Source organism: Sus scrofa, chromosome 15 (genome assembly GCF_054392235.1).
Source record: "Sus scrofa isolate SSC_HxYL_T2T_F1_AM1 chromosome 15, Sscrofa_HxYL_maternal_Yorkshire_Landrace_v2.0, whole genome shotgun sequence".
Lineage (NCBI taxonomy): Eukaryota > Metazoa > Chordata > Mammalia > Artiodactyla > Suidae > Sus > Sus scrofa.
Window position 1 is genome coordinate 97,845,111 of NC_139397.1, and position 16,464 is coordinate 97,861,574.

At 38.3% G+C, this 16,464-nt stretch overlaps 1 protein-coding gene across 7 annotated transcripts in view; it reads right to left on the reverse strand.

The window, feature by feature from the left end:
• PDE11A (phosphodiesterase 11A) overlaps nucleotides 1-16,464 on the reverse strand; it is a 427,800-nt gene that overhangs the window by 135,606 nt on the left and 275,730 nt on the right. For all 7 annotated transcript variants that reach the window (XR_014829804.1, XM_084999950.1, XM_084999948.1 and 4 more), the window contains one exon: nucleotides 6,844-6,894. Coding sequence is in view for 6 of the 7 variants with exons in the window: in XM_084999950.1 (XP_084856076.1) it covers nucleotides 6,844-6,894 (51 nt within the window). In the remaining variant the exon portion in view is untranslated. The remainder of the gene's footprint in view (nucleotides 1-6,843; nucleotides 6,895-16,464) is intronic.

Genomic DNA, 16,464 nt, shown 5'->3' on the forward strand with positions numbered 1-16,464 from the left:
TCCCCTCCTCCCACCCCAGGGTATTTTCAACATGCAAGAATGACAAAGTACAACCATCTTTCTTCTGATGTGGCATTTGATTAAGACACAATTCATAAAGAGAACCCCATATGAACATGCGGACACTTGAACACAAAGCACCCCGCATATTTATGGGCTTGTCCTAAGCAGCGCAGGCCGCCCGGCTCAGTCTGCTGCCTTAGGAGCAGAAGATGCCCTTTAGGATGCTGATTCAGCTCTTTACCCTGCAGTCAATTTCCTGCTGAAGGTTCAATAACTTTCCCTGAGGATAAAAAAACCTCAGATATTAAACTCGGCATAAATACTACTTAAAGTCAAAACAACCCCCTCAACTTCAGAGAGGGGGGGACCAGAGAGGAGACAGGATAGGTTAGGTGTAAGATGATACCCAAATTCCATTTATAATGCTGTGAGGTCATCTTTTAAACAATCTTAGAGATAAGCTGGAGTGAACTGGAAAACCATTGCTGTGAGTTTCCAAAGGTAGCATTTTGGGAAGGCTGTGCACATGGAGGTTCCCAGGCTAGGGGGTCTAATCGGAGTTGTAGCCACCGGCCTGCACCACAGCCATAGCACTGCAGGATTCGAGCCTCCTCTGTGACCTACACCACAGCTCATGGCAACGCTGTATCCTTAACCCACCGAGCAAGGCCAGGGATCGAACCTGAAACTTCATTGTTCCTAGTCTGATTCATTAACCACTGAGCCACAATGGGAACTCTCTTAATTTTTTTTTAAAGCCTAGTATGAGACATCCATTGCTCAGCCTGCCCCTGCCATCCATCACACAAGAGGAGGCTGTAAGATCGTATTTTTGATGTAGCCATTAGTATTTCCATATGTAAAGGAAGGGAGTACCTATTCCTTGGTATTTTATTTACTTTACCAGGATATTAATTTGTTAGGCAATAACATTGAAAACTTGAAATATGCAAGAGGTAGTCCAAACCCAAATACCCAACATGAGTTATTTGGGTTTAATTACTGAGGCAGTAAAATAGTGCTGTAAATGAGTTCATCTCTGATTGCAGCCATAACCTTTGCAGTTTGGAATTAAAAGAAGGGATGATAGAAAGTGGCAATATAACATGAGGATGTCCATGAGCTGATTTTAATTGGTAAACTGGCATATATGGTGATAACTGCTTGGTCTGTCCACTGCATTGGAATCCTAGGAAAGTGCATAAAATTACAGGAGCATATAATTGGTGTACTAAACTCATTTTCTTATGTTATCACAGCTGGCATCTTCAGGTTATTAAAAGCCTTTAAACCAGTCATCTTCAAAGAGATCTAATTGTCAATATGGTCTTTATACATCATTCCTGTTAGCACAGAGCAGAAGAGATGTAAACAGGCACTAAAATCTGCACAAATTTTCCAGGCATACCTTTCTTGAACTTTCAAGTTCAAGGAAGATCAGTAAATGTCAGTGAGGAAAAAAACCATTCTTTAGTTCCTGGTTTCCTCATTCAATGCACAGGGCAACCAACCCATAAAGGGTAAATTATTAACATTATAACCTGAATCAGAGAAATGAATTAAAAAGTTAATTCATTAGCCTGAGGAAGTTCTGTGATCTTTCTATGTAGAGGTGGCCCTATAACAAAGACTGTTTCCCAAGGTATAAATGATATATCAGAATAACAAAAAATAGGCTTAGGTTCTTACACTCTTGGATGAGCAATCAAATGTTCTCTCACCTACTTATTCTGGTTAGACAAACCAGGGACACTCCTAGAAAAGTTTTCACTCTCTAACCACCATTAACCCACCCACTACCACACACCCCTCAAGGAGATTTTTCCCCAATGGGAGAAATAGAATTAATAGAACAAAACAAAACAAAACCAGAAACACCCTCTCCCTCTCTTATGGCATTCTAGAATAGGAAAAGAAATCCTCAAACAGGGAGGAGTGTGAAATAGGAAGACACGATATAAGGAAAGGTAATGTGGTACCAGCCTAGCATTAGTGACTATTGAAGAGTCACTAGAGGTTTATCATATATATGAAACCTGTGTTCCTTTAGGCCATACCACCTAGGAGTACAAAGAGTAGTGAACTGAACGTGATCAATGACATATCATACTCTCCAGTATTTGGAGTCTCCATCTCTCCTACTTATTTCTGGCAGTACTCAAAGCTTTTGTTCTTAAAATGTGATCACTTAGCCTGCAGTGAGTCCTTCAGCCTCTACTGGTCATATTGGTAGGACGGTACCTTGCCTTTGGTCCATATTAATGCTTCCTCCATTGGGCTGCTGCTTCCTGTTGTGTGCTATGGACACTCTGGAAGCCCTGTGCTCTTGTTGGGGGCACTTAATGCACTGAAACCATACTAAGTCCAGGCCTTTTGTGTTCACTTTTTTTTTTTTTCTTTTGCTAAGAATACAAATCCAGGGGAGGCTGGTGTAAGAAACAAATCCAAGAGACAAACTCCATGCTGAACTTGGAATCACTGAGTCACTGAGGGCCATGGCCTCAACTCGCAAGAAGAATTCTTGACTCAGAAGGCCTCTTAGTCTCTTACTGGTCTTCTAGGCATGGCTGAATCCCAGGTGTGGTACAGCTGAGGCTGCAAGTGGAATCTGACCTGTATATATTTATTTGACCTCCAGATTCTTTCCACACTAGATGATGAATTCATTCCCCACCCTCTCCCCCAAATTCTGGCTTAGACTCAGAATCACTGATCACTAGCTTGATCCCAGCTGGGTATAATCCAACACACTGAGACTCAGCCATTCTTTAACTCATGGATAACTCTGATTGCACATTTCAAATCTCTTTTTTCTCTCCCTCCCACTCTTTCTAAATATGTATTAGCTACAGTGTTAGGAGACTGTCACTGCACTTCTCTAGTGTGAAATTTCAGTAAATACTTTTTTCTATGTGCAGGATTATTTTAAGCCCACTATTTTTTAATGTTATTGCTGCAATTATAAGACATCAGCTACCAATTATGATAATGTTTTATTTACTTTATATATCAAGAAAAAAAGCCATTAGGTTAAAATTATCTACTATATCTCAATTACATTGTAATAAGATATTCACTAATATCTTACAGGATAAAATCTGGAATAAATCAGTTTAGTTAATAATCTTGGTAATTTTAAGATGAAATAACCCTTTGTTCTCAAATTTAAATACTTCATATTTTTAGTATGTTTGTGAGCTTAAAATAGAAAAGCATAGCAAATTCCAAGACAATGGCGTTTTCCTTACTCTAAGCAAAGAATTAAGCCTGAACATAGGGCATCTTTTAGAGAGTAGATAGCTATTGATTTTGGCTGCTATAGCACTGGACATACCCCATCATGTTCTTACAATCATATATGGTCTATTAAGAGCTTTGCTGCCTTTCTTCCTGCCTGCCCTTCCCTCTTTTAGCAATTAAAACAATTATAAAACAGTAAAAATATAAAATATGAAACAGTAAAATAGTATGGAAAATTATTTCCATAAACAGAATTTCTAGTAACTAAATTGGATAAAAATTTTAAAGTTTAAAATATTTTTGAGGGAAATATTTATAAAATATACATAAAGTATAAAAATAATTATAATTATGACATTTTTCACAGAACTAGAACAAACAATCCAAAAATTTATATGGAACCACGAAAGACCCAGAATTGCCAAAGCAATTCCAAGGAACAAAAACCAAGCAGGAGGCATAACTCTCCCCGACCTCAAGCAATATTACAAAGCCACAGTCATCAAGACAGTGTGGTATTGGTACCAAAAGAGACATACAGACCAATGGAACAGAATAGAGAACACAGAAATAAAACCAGACACCTATGGTCAATTAATCTTTGACAAAGGAGGCAAGAACACAGAATGGGAAAGACAGTCTTTTCAGCAAGTATTGCTGGGAAACCTGGACAGCTGCATGCAAATCAGTGAAACTGGAACACACCCTCACACCATGCACAAAAATAAATTCAAAATGGCTGAAAGACTTAAATATAAGACAAGACACCATCAAACTCCTGGAAGAGAACATAGGCAAAACATTCCCTGACATCAACCTTACAAATGTTTTTTCAGGTCAGTCTCCCAAAGCAACAGAAATAAAAATAAAAATAAACCAATGGGACCTAATCAAACTGGTAAACTTTTGCACAACAAAGGAAACCAAAAAGAAAAAGACAACTTACAGAATGGGAGAAAATAGTTTCAAATGATGCAACCGACAACGGCTTAATCTCTAAAATAAACAAACAATTTATATAACTCAACAGCAAAAAAAACCCCAACCCAATTGAAAAATGGGCAAAAGACCTGAATAGACATTTCTCCAAAGAAGATATACCGATGGCCAACAAGCACATGAAAAAATGCTCAAATCCCTGATTATTAGAGAAATGCAAATCAAAACTACCACGAGATACCACCTCACACCAGTCAGAATGGCCATCATTAATAAGTCCACAAAGAACAAATGCTGGAGGGGGTGTGGAGAAAAGGGAACCCTCCTGCACTATTGGTGGCAATGTAAGCTGGTACAACCACTATGGATGTACCTTAGAAAACTATACATAAAATTACCATATGACCCAGCAATCCCAGTCTTGGGCATATAGCCGGACATGCACTCCCATGTTCATTGAAGCACTAGTCACAATAGCCAAGACATGGAAACAACCTAAATGTCCATTGACAGATGATTGGATTAGGAAGATGTGGTATAAATACACAATGGAATACTACTCAGCCATAAAAAAGAACAAAAGAATGCCATTTGTAGCAACATGGATGGAACTAGAGACTCATCCTGAGTGAAGTAAGTCAGAAAGAGAAAGACAAATACCAAATGATATCACTTATATCTGATATAATATATGGCACAAATGAACCTTTCCACAGAAAAGAAAATCATGGACTTGGAGAACAGATATGTGGTTGTCAAGGGGGAGGGGGAGGGAGTGGGATGGATTGGGAGCTTGGCGTTAATAGATGCAGACTATTGCCTTTGGAATGGATTAGCAATAAGGTCCTGCTATGTACCACTGGGAACTATATCTAGTCACTTATGATAGAGCCTGATAATGTGAGAAAAAAGAATGTATACATGTATGTGTAATTGGGTCACCATGCTGTACAGTAGAAAATTGACAGAACACTGTAAACCAGCTATAATGGAAAAAAATAAAAGTCACTACGTAAAAAAAGAAAAAAATTATAATCATATTTTAAACTTTTTTTTTTTTTTCCCTGTGCTTGCAGCATGCAAAAGTTTCTGGGCCAGGGATGGAACCTGAGCCACAGCAGTGATCTGAGCCACAGCAGTGACAATGCTGGATCCTTAAACCACTAAGCCATGAGGGAACTCCTAACACTTTCTTAGTGAATAATTGTTTTGAGTTATAGAAAACTAATGCTTTTTGTTTTCATTTAGTCATTCATTCAATCATCCATACCTTCAACAAGTACATATTGAGTGCTACTATGTTCTATGAACGTTGAAAGGCAGTAGAGTTAGAGCAGTGAACAAAAAGTGCCGCCATTATGGGGCTCAAATTCTAGCTGATACGTAGAATGTTTCTCTACAACAAATGGGCCCTGACTGCTGTGGTTTGGATTGTACTATATCCTTCCTCTGTTGTCAGCTGTCACCTCCAGCTGGCACTGTAGCTCTCATTCTGATCTGGGTCATTGGGCAGGTTTTTTCCTAAACATCTCTCCAAGCGAATAAGAAACCATTTCCCTGGATGGAGCCCAAGCAGCTCATCCCATGCCTGCTGAAGATGTGCTGCTCCCAGCCCTTTCTAGCAGTTTTCTCATCCATACTCTGAGTTTGGGCTTTTCCTCTGCATCTTTTTTTTTAAGTAGGTTGACCCACCTCTAATGATCTGATTCCATCATCTCTCTGGGCCATTTTTCTTGTGAAGATGAAATGCATATACATGCAAACTCTCAGAGAGGAGCCATCATCAAGTGTTATTACATACAAATATGACAATACAAAACATTATTTTTCTTATGACTGTGTAACTTGCCTTATAATTCTCTGAACCTCTACAAATACTTAGACAACAAAACTTTCAAGAGGAAGGAAAATCAGGTTTCTCACACTTCCTGGTTTTGACTATGGCCACTCAGAATTGCAAGGAAGGGAGCAAGAATTCTGAGCTGCATTGAAGGGAAGGGTGGTAACTAAGGGCAAAAAGAATGTCAGAGATAGAAGGGGGGTCAGGCTAGGTGGCAGTGAAGCGTGGTGCTTGAGAACTCCACTTCTGGGTCCAGACTGCCTGGCTATACCCCTTACAATCGTTTGACCTTGGCCTGTCTATTCAACATCTTTTTGCCTCAGTCTACTCATCTGTAAAACAGTATGTACTTTACAGGAGTATGAGACACAAATGAATGAATACGATAAAATGCTTTGATTGTACCTGGACTATAGTGAGCATTTGGTAAATGGTAACTACTATTATCCTAAACGCCTCACTTATTTTTACAGATGAAGATGCAGGCCCTAAGATTTTAAGGCAACAGAAAGTTAGAGATAAGATCAAAGCCAAAAGCAGGCATTCTGATTCTGACCATATTACACAAGTTGATTTCTGATATCCTGCTCCCTTAACAAATGGAAAAAAAGAAATACTGAATCATTTAAATGATAATGATGGGGCTACTCAGCTACATAAAAGTCCCTCTAAAACTGAAATATGCAAACATGCCTTCTTTCCCCAGTTGTAATCGCTCAACACCCAGTGGGCAGGACTAATTCTAGAGGCAACTCACAAAGAGTTTGAAAGCCTGGGAAGTTTAACTTTATGTACTATTAGGGCACTATTTGCTTCCTTACCTTAAACTTGTCAACTTCAGCTTTTGAACATGTTGCATGATAAGACAGCACCTGGTTCAGAAAAAAAGGAAAAAAATTTTATCAACTAGACATGCCTCAATTTTCTGGTGTTCTCTTGGCTTAAAAATAGACTTTGCTCATGCATATCACCTTGACATAATAGTAGATGCCAGTGTACATCGAGGTGTTTCCAGTAACGGTCTGTAACACAAACTGCCATCTGTGCAACTATGGTAGAATCTATTATAATGAGGAGTGGAACTACAGCCCATGTTAAAGGCTTAGTATTTTATATTAGGATGTTCTTATAAGCAGTTATTTTATCAAAGGAACATGATGTGGCTCAAGTCTACAGTTCCCAAAGATGTGACTATCTGTCCTGTGAAATGCTTTGGAACACATACTTTTAAAAAAAGTTTTCATGTTTATTTATTAGCTATAATTTATAAACACAATTATTTAAAATTTCCCTTTTGTACGTGGTGTTTTATCTTTTTGCATTCCCCCTCCTTAAAAATTTTTTTATTATGTTTGATTTACAGCATTCTGTCAATTTCTGCTGTACAGCAAAGTGACCCAGTCACACATACATATATACATTCTTTTTCTTACATTATCCTCCATTATGTTCCATCACAAGTGATTAAATATATAGTTCCCTGGAAACATAGAGAAATTAAAAGGTGAAATGTGCGTGTGTGTGTGTGTGTGTGTGTGTGTGTGTGCGCATGCGCGCACTGTGGCAGACACTGAAGATTGCTGACTTACTTCCACGTCTGGTCTATTCCCACTTGCCTTCTTTTATTATACGGGAAAGATCATATTGTTATGCCCAACCACCTGCAATGCTTTTGGTAAAAGGATTATATTTCCCTGTTCTATTGACATCAGCCTTAGTATATGACTTGTTTTGGACAATGGAATATGAAGGGAAGTGATAATGGCACTTTTTCTTTTTTTTGGTTTTCTCAAACATCTTAAAATATTTTTATTGGGGTATGGTTGATTTATAATGTTGTATTAGCTTCAGGTTTACAGCAAAGTGAATCAGTTACACACAAACCCAATATTTTTTCCACAGAGGTTACTATAGAACATTGAGTAGACCTCCCTGTGCTCTACAGTAGGATCCTGTTAGTCATCTATTCTATATATAGTCGTGCTCATGTGCCAATCCCATCCTCCCAGTTTATGCCTTCTCCCCATGGTTTCCCCTTTAATAACCCTGTTTGATTTTGAAATCTGTGAGTTTGTTTCTGTTTTATAAACAAGTTCTTTTGTATCATTTTTATTAGATTCCACATTAGTGATACCATATGATATGTCTTTGTCGATCTTATTTAACTTAAGATAATCTCTAAATCCATCCATGTTGCTGTAAATGGCATTATTTCATTCTTTTTAATGGCTGAGTAACATTCCATTGTATATATGTACCACTTCCTCTTTATCCCTTCATTTGTGGATGGACATTTAGGTTGCTTCCATGTCTTGGCTACTGCAAATAGTGCTGCAATGAACACTGGGGTACATGTATCTTTTGCTTTGTTTTGTTTTGCTTCTTAGGGCCATGCCTGCAGTATATGGTTCTCAGGCTAGGGGTCGAATTGGAACTGCAGCTGCTGGCCTACACCACAGCCACAGCAATGCCAGATCCAAGCCATGTCTGGAACCTATACCATAGATCATGGCACCGCCGGATCCTTAACCCACTGAGTGGGGGTCATAGATCGAAGCTGTGTCTTCATGGATCTAGCTGGGTTCATTACCACTGAGCACCAGTGGGAATTCCTGCATGTATCTTTTGAATTATGGTTTTCTCCAAAAATAATGCCAAGGAGTGGGATTGCTAGGCCACATGGTAGTTTTATATTTAATGGAGGTTTTTAAGGAAACTCCATACTGTTCTCCTTAGTGGTTGTCCAATGTTCATTCTCACCAACAGTATAGGAGGGTTTCCTTCTCTCCAAACTTTCTCCAGCATTTATTGTTGTAGACTTTCTGATTATGGCCATTCTGACTGGTGTGAGGCGATACTTCACTGTAGTAGTTTTGATTTGCATTTTGCTAATAATTAGTGATGTTGAGCATCTTTTCATACAATGAAAAGTCTATCTGTCTGTCTTTGGAGAAATGTCTATTTAGATCTTCTGATCATTTTTTGATTGCGCTGTTTGTTGTTGTGTTATAGAGTTGCATGTGATGTCTGGGTATTTTAGAGATTAATCCCTTGTTGGTTGCTTTGTTTGCAAAGATTTTCTCCCATTCTACGGGCAGTGATTTTTTTTTTAATAGTTTCCTTTGCTGTACAGAAGCTTTTAAGTTTAATTAGCTCCCATTCGTTTATTTTTGTTTTTATTTCCATTACTCTAGGAGGTGGATCCAAAAAAGATATTCCTACAATTTACGTCAGAGAGTGTTTTGCCTATGTTTTACACCAGGAATTTTATAGTACTTGGCCTTATGCTTAGGTCTTTAATCCATTTTGAGTTTATTTTTGTGTACTGTGTTAGAGAGTGTTCTAATGTCATTCTTTTAAATGCAGCTGACCAGTTCTCCAAACACCACTTACTGAAAAGACTATCTTTTCTCCATTGTATATTCTTGCCTCCTTTGTCATCGATTAGTTGACAATAGTTGTGTAGGTTTATCTCTGGGCTTTCTATCCTGTTCCACTAATATATACTTATTTTCTGTACTAATACCATATTGTTTTCTTTCTTTCTTTCTTTTTTCTCTTCTTGGCTGTACCTGCAGAATGCAAAAGCTCCTGGGCCAGGGATTGAACCTGTACCGCAGTAGCAACCCAAGCCACAGCATTGACAATGCCAGATCCTTAATCTGCTGGGCCACCAGGGGTCCCACATACTGTTTTGATTACTGTAGCTTTGTAGTGCAGTCTGAAGTCTGGGAGGATGATGCCACTTTTGAACAGTCTCTAAGAGACTTCATGTAGTTCTGCTTTCTCTCCCTCATAGGAAGTGGATGGCTCTGGGAGAGCTGCTCTCTTAGCCTGGTCCCCAAATGAAGAAGAAGGTTTGAGCAGAGCCACACCATCATACTTCTGATGATGTGTCACATGAGCAAGAAATCAATCTCTGTGTTTTATCATCAAATAATAACCTATTGATACAAAGGCTTAAAACTCAAAAACCCTATTTGCAGGCACCATGCAACTAGGTAACACTCCTCTGATCAATGACATCTATGTAGGAGTGTTGGGGCTGCCTCCATCTTTTCCTTGTATTTACTGGAAAAGAGCTATGAGGTCTACCGGTGTAGCAAATTCTGGTATCTATGAAGTGATGGACATAGGTATGAATGACAGCTTGTTATGGATTGTAGGGCAGAAAGGAAAAGAGAAATGAGGCTAGCCCTGGACTTCCCTGCTTCAGACTTTGTTTTTTGTGGAACAAATAAACTCGCATTTGCTTAAGTCAGTATTGGATATTATAAGGCATATGTACCTACTTATACACACACAAACATAATGTATATATTACATACATACTACCAGTCCCATCCTTAATCTATACAAATCTCAAATAAATAAATCTGAGAAAGGCTAAATCCCTCTTCAACTACCAGCTTTAGAGAATCTCAGTGCTATTTATATCTGAAAAGTAAAGTAACACATTTTATTTGGTTAAACTCAGTGTTTCCCAAATGCAGAACTGCCTTTTAGGTGGTACATTAATCTAGAAACATTCCAGCCCAATAACCTATGGACCAAGGACTTTGAGAAACACTGACCCAAGGTATGCATCGGTGTGATAGAAGCAGGGCCACTATGGAGGCAGTGTCTTATGGTGACTGGAGTACAGCTTCTAGAGGCAGACTGCCCAGGCTCCATTGCTTCCCAGTCATGGGAGTTTAGGCCAGCATCTTCATCTCTTTGGGCCTCATTTGAAAATGGTCTACTACTAAACCATATAGGTATCTCTTGCTTAACATCAGTGGTATACTTTAGAAAGTCAGAGGTTCCACCTTATGAAAACATCAATAAGGAGCCTATTTTCCTTTTTTTTTTTTTTTTTTTTTTTTTTTTTTTTAGGGCCACATCTGGGGCATATGGAAGTTCCCAGGCTAGGAGTCAAATCAGAGCTGCAGCTGCTGGCCTATGCCATAGCCATAGCAACACAGGATCCAAGCCGTGTCTGTGGCCTACATCACAGCTCGCGGTAACACTGGATCCTTAACCCACCGTGAGAGGCCAGGGATTAAACCTGCATCATCGTGGATGCTACCTGGGTTTGTTACCACTGAGCCACAATGGAAACTCCTCCATCATTTTAAACTTGGGCATATTACATTGCATTATAACATCTGCAACCACTTCCTAAAACTTAATGAAAATGCAGTAAAATTCACTTGTAGGTATGAAACAAAAAATGATGTTAGGTTATAAATTGTTTTAAGCATTTGCTTTATGATCATAACCAGTGTGATTTTTCACAAAATGTTGCTTTATATTTAGTAGTATCTTCTCTTCCATTGTAAACATTTTAATCACTCATTTCTTTTCTCATAGTTTTCTCAACACCTTTTCATCTTTGAGAGTAGACTCACTGTCAAGTACTAAGAAAAACAAGAGCTAAATATTAGAGGTGCTGTGGTCACACATTCAGGACAAGCTGCCTTTCTCAGCACCGGCAATAACTAAGATGAACCCCTTGTTGTTCAGTTCTATGCTGTTCTCAAAAATGATTTGGAGGTTATTCAGACAAATTCTACCTGGAAGGCAAATCAAAACTTTGGCCACAGTTCCTTTTTTTTTAAACAATTACACAGAGTTTGGAGAACATAAATATAACTTTTCCTAATACAAACAAGGGTACAAAAATATAATGAGAGATAAATATGTTCTAGGAGGTTTGGTTATTAAAACCAAGATATTTTCAGACCAAAATGTAAGACTGGATACTGTAAAATGCCTAGAGGAAAAAACAGAACACTTTTTGACATAAATCACAGCAATATTTTTTTGGCTCCATATCTTACAAAAATGGAAATAAAAACAAAAATAAATAAATGGAACCTAATTAAATCTAAAAGCTTTTGCACAGCAAAGGGAACCATAAACAAAACTAAAAGACTTGGAGAAAATATTTGTAAACAATGCACTAACAAGGGATTAATTTCCAAAATATATAAACAGCTCATGGAGATTTATATATACATGAACTTCAAACAATACAATCAAAAAATGGGCAGAAGACCTAAATAGACATTTTTCCAAAGAAGACATACAAATGGCCAATAGGCACACAAAAAGATGTTCAGTATTGCTAATTATTAGAGAAATTAAAATCAAAACTACAGTGAGGTATAACCTCACACCAGGCAGAATGGCCATCATCAAAAAATCTATAAGCAATAAATATAGGAGAGGGTGTGGAGAAAAGGGAACCTTCCTGTACTATTGGTGGGAATGTAAGCTGGTACAACCACTGTGGTGAACAGTATAGAGGTTCCTTAAAAAACTAAAAATAGAGTTACCATATAATCCAGTGATCCTACTCCTGGGCATATATCTGGAGAAAACTCTAATTCAAAAAGATACATGCACCCCAATGTTCATTGCAGCATTATTTATAATAGCCAAGACATGGAAACAATCTAAATGTCCATTGACAGATGAACAGATTAAGAAGATAGGGTGTGTGTGTGTGTGTGTGTGTGTGTGTGTGTGTGTATAGTGGGATATTATTTAACTATAAAACACAATGAAATAATGCCATTTGCAGCAACATAGATGGACCTAGAGATTATTATACTGAATGAAGTAATAGACAAATATCATATGATATTGCTTATATGTGGATTCTAAAAAATGATACAAGCGAACTTATTTACAAAATGGTCTACTCAAAGACAGAGAAAAACAAATGTAGAGTTACCAAAGGGGATATTGGAGGTGGTGGATAAATTAGGAGTTTACAATTAACATATATACATTACTATATAAAAAATAGGTAAACACCAAGGATCTACTGATAGCACAGGGAATTATACTCAACATCTTGCAATAACCTATAATGGAAAAGAATATGGGAATGCCCTGGTGGCTCAGTGGGTTAAGGATCTGGCATTGTCACTGCTGTGGCTCTGCTTACTGCCCTGGCATAGGTTCGATCCCTGGCCTATGAACTTCCACATGCTGCAGGCAATATCCCTGCTTCCCTAACACAATGTAAATTAACTATACTTCAATTGAAAAAATGGAGGGGAAAATAGCAAGGTATTTTCTTACTGGGAAAATTCTGTGGTGTAGTCTTGCACTTCACCCGGTTCTTAAGAAGATTAAATGTGATAATCCATGTCAAATACCTGGCCACAAATAATTAACTTATATTTATTGTATTAATATTCAGTTACAATTCTTCCATGTAAATATTTGGCAGAGCATTATCTCATCATCTTATAATTATTATAAGGGTGTTTTTAGTGCAAAGATAACAATAGATTTTGTTCTTTTGGCTCAGTTTTACTAAGGTAAATTTTATTTTGGTTGTCAGCTTATTAAGATTCTTACTATTCATAGTCTCTTTTTGTAGATTCAATCTTCACAATTTATCTTTATTTATTTTAAAGAAAAAGTCCACAAAAACTCAAGCTGAAACTCAAAATTTCTGCCACCAGGTGTGTGCGGCCAAGCGTTTAGTATTTAAAGCATATGACCCATGTGTCCTTTCTAAGAAATTTTGCCTATCCTAAAGTTGTGAATCCATATCTTGTGCTACATTCTAAAATTTTTATACTTTATCTTTTATGTTTAGGTCTATGATACATCTGAAATTTGTGTATGGCATGAGATTAAGACTTTAATGAAATAAATGTTACTTTGTCATGATCCTTAAATTTTCCTTGGAGTAATAACTTGGAGTCAACATTGTTCTGGAGTTCATTCTTGAGATTTTAAGACTCTTTACTTGCTAATCTATTAAGTCTGAAATCATAAAGGAGTAATCATAGTTCAGACATACAAAGTAGAGTTGGGAAGCCACTGAGGATCTGGTCTCAGATACTTCCCTGCACCAACAAGAGAACTGTGAGGGCACACAAGACTTTGTGTGAACTAAACCAAACTTTCTATGAACTAAACCTAACCTAAGGACATCTGCTGTTTTAAAAACAACATCTGCTAGCTGCAAACCTTGTGGTCTCAGGTTGCTTCCCGTTGTAACTATGCAACCATTTTGGACCTCAACCAATCCTTGCTTAACAAACACCCTTACTTTTTGCCAGCTCTAATTATAAATCTTGATAAACAACTCATGTAACTAACTGTGGCATCGAGGTTCTTGACTTTATAAGCTTTGTCCATTTGGTAGTCAGTGGAGCACAATTCAAGTGCTTCTTGAATCTGTGATTTTGGGGCTGCCATCCTAACAAACCCTCAATAAATGCCTCTTTATTTAGATCAGGTCTCCATTCCTGAAATTTTGGTTAACAAGTTCATAGGGATTTATAGCTTCTGTATAATTTGACCAAGTTAAAAATAAGGAAGCTTTTGATTTTACCTTTCGAGTCTTTTTGTGGTGTGAGTTCTTGTTTCCTTTTGTAAGACTCTGAGAACCAGTAAAAGGAGCAGAAGAATGCCCTCACACAAGAATCTCACAATAGTCTTCTCCTGAAAGAGTATAGTCCCTTGTGGATGAGCAGGGAGGAATTATCAGCTAATAAGAGTACCTTGTTCCTGCAAGAGCAGATCCTATGGTAAACGGCAGTCTGGGAGGACATAGCATTGTCCTCTCTAAGAATCCCTAGAAGGGCAACAAGCCAGAAGAGCAGATTCCTCAAGACAAGGGGGTCCTTGAATCCTGTTACAGAATACTGTGATTTTGTTCTTCCAAGGAAGTTTCTGCTGTTTGGTCCTAAAGGGTTTCCTGGGATGCATCAAGAAGGTGGTGATGTTTCATTGCTCCAGTTACCCTTGGGACTTGCTTTACACACAGAGCACAGCAATGGAAATGCAGCAATATCTATACCCCTTTCATGTATCCCATCAATGTTGCTATCATGCAGTTCTGACCAGATAGAAAACACAGAAGTGATCTTGCTTAGCTCCTAACTTCTTATTGTAATAAAGCCTCTGATCCCATGTGATCACCTTACTATTTTTAACCAGCATCTACAAAGCCTGTGAGGACACACAAGACTTTTTTCCTCATCACCTGTGGTCAGTGATCAGGTCCCAGTCACTCCTCAAAGGACATCAGTTTTGATGGTGTCCCCGTAACACCACTGAAACTGCTTGTGTCAAGGTTTTCAGTTCCTTGTTGCCAAATCCAAATCTTGCTGGACAAATCTGCAGATGTCTTTGGTAGCAATATTGAATGCAGGTGATCAATCTTGCCTTTTTTCTGAAGAATCTCCTCTCTGCCTTCTTGAAACCACACTATTTTGGTTTTCATCCTACTTTTCTCTGTGTTCTTTGTTTGGCCCACCTCCTCTACTTTAAACCTAAATGTAGAAGTTTGCTGGGCTTGGTCTCGCCTTCAGTGATGTCACACACGCTCATGGCTTTACACATTATCTCTTGGTTGACAACTTCCAAATTTACCTCTAATCTCTCCTTGAGCTTCCAACTCACATACCCTACTACTTACATCACTAACTTTCTACTTGGTTGACTCACTGGCATCTCAAATTTAATATGTCTAAACATGCAGGTTGATTTTCACATCTGTAGTTGCTAGACTACGTCCCAATCCCTGGATTGGGTACATATGTTTATGTCACATGGCAAGGGGGAATTGGGATTGCCAATGGAATTAAGGTTGCTAATCAGCTAACCCTTAGATAGAGAGGCAATCTTAGATTATCTAGGTGAACATAATGTGGTTACAGGGGTCCTTATAAGTAAAAGAGGAAAGCAGGAGAGTCAGAACCATAGTGATGGGATGTGAGTAATATGGACCTCCATTGCTAATTCTAAAGATGGAAGAGGGCCACAGGCCCACCGGTGCAGGTAGGCTCTAGAAGCTAGGAAAGGCCAGGAGGAATGGATTGTGTCCCAGGGCCTCCCCTAGAAGAAATGCATCCTACTCACACCTTGATTTTAGCTCAAGGAGAACCATTTCAGACATCTGACCTCCAGAACTTTAAGATGATAACTGTCTTTTATTTTAATGGACAGAGTTTGTGGTAATTTGCAACAGAAACCATAGGAAACAAGTGCCACCAACCTGTTTTTCTCCCAGTCTTTCCAGCTCCACAAATGAAACTCTATCCAGTCAGCTGTGTAAATCCGAAAAACCTAAAGGTTATCCTTCATTTTCCCCTCCCTCTTTCCCTCACATTGAATCCAGTAGAACAATATGTCATTTCCACTCCTATATTCTGACTCTTTCTGGTTCTATTACTGCTATCCAGGTCTGGTCCACCATCTCCTCCCAAACTGGGCTCTGCCAATCATCTCTCCATTTCTACCCTGGCCTTTTCTGATCTCTTTGGTATGCATCAGCCAGAGTGGTATTTAAAAATATAAATCATATCTTGCCATCTTCCAGCTGAGAACTCTCGAGTGCTTCCCATTACACTTAGAATAACATTCAAATCCCAAATAATGACCAGACAGGTCTAGTGTGGTCTGGCCCTTGGTACCTTCTCAAATCA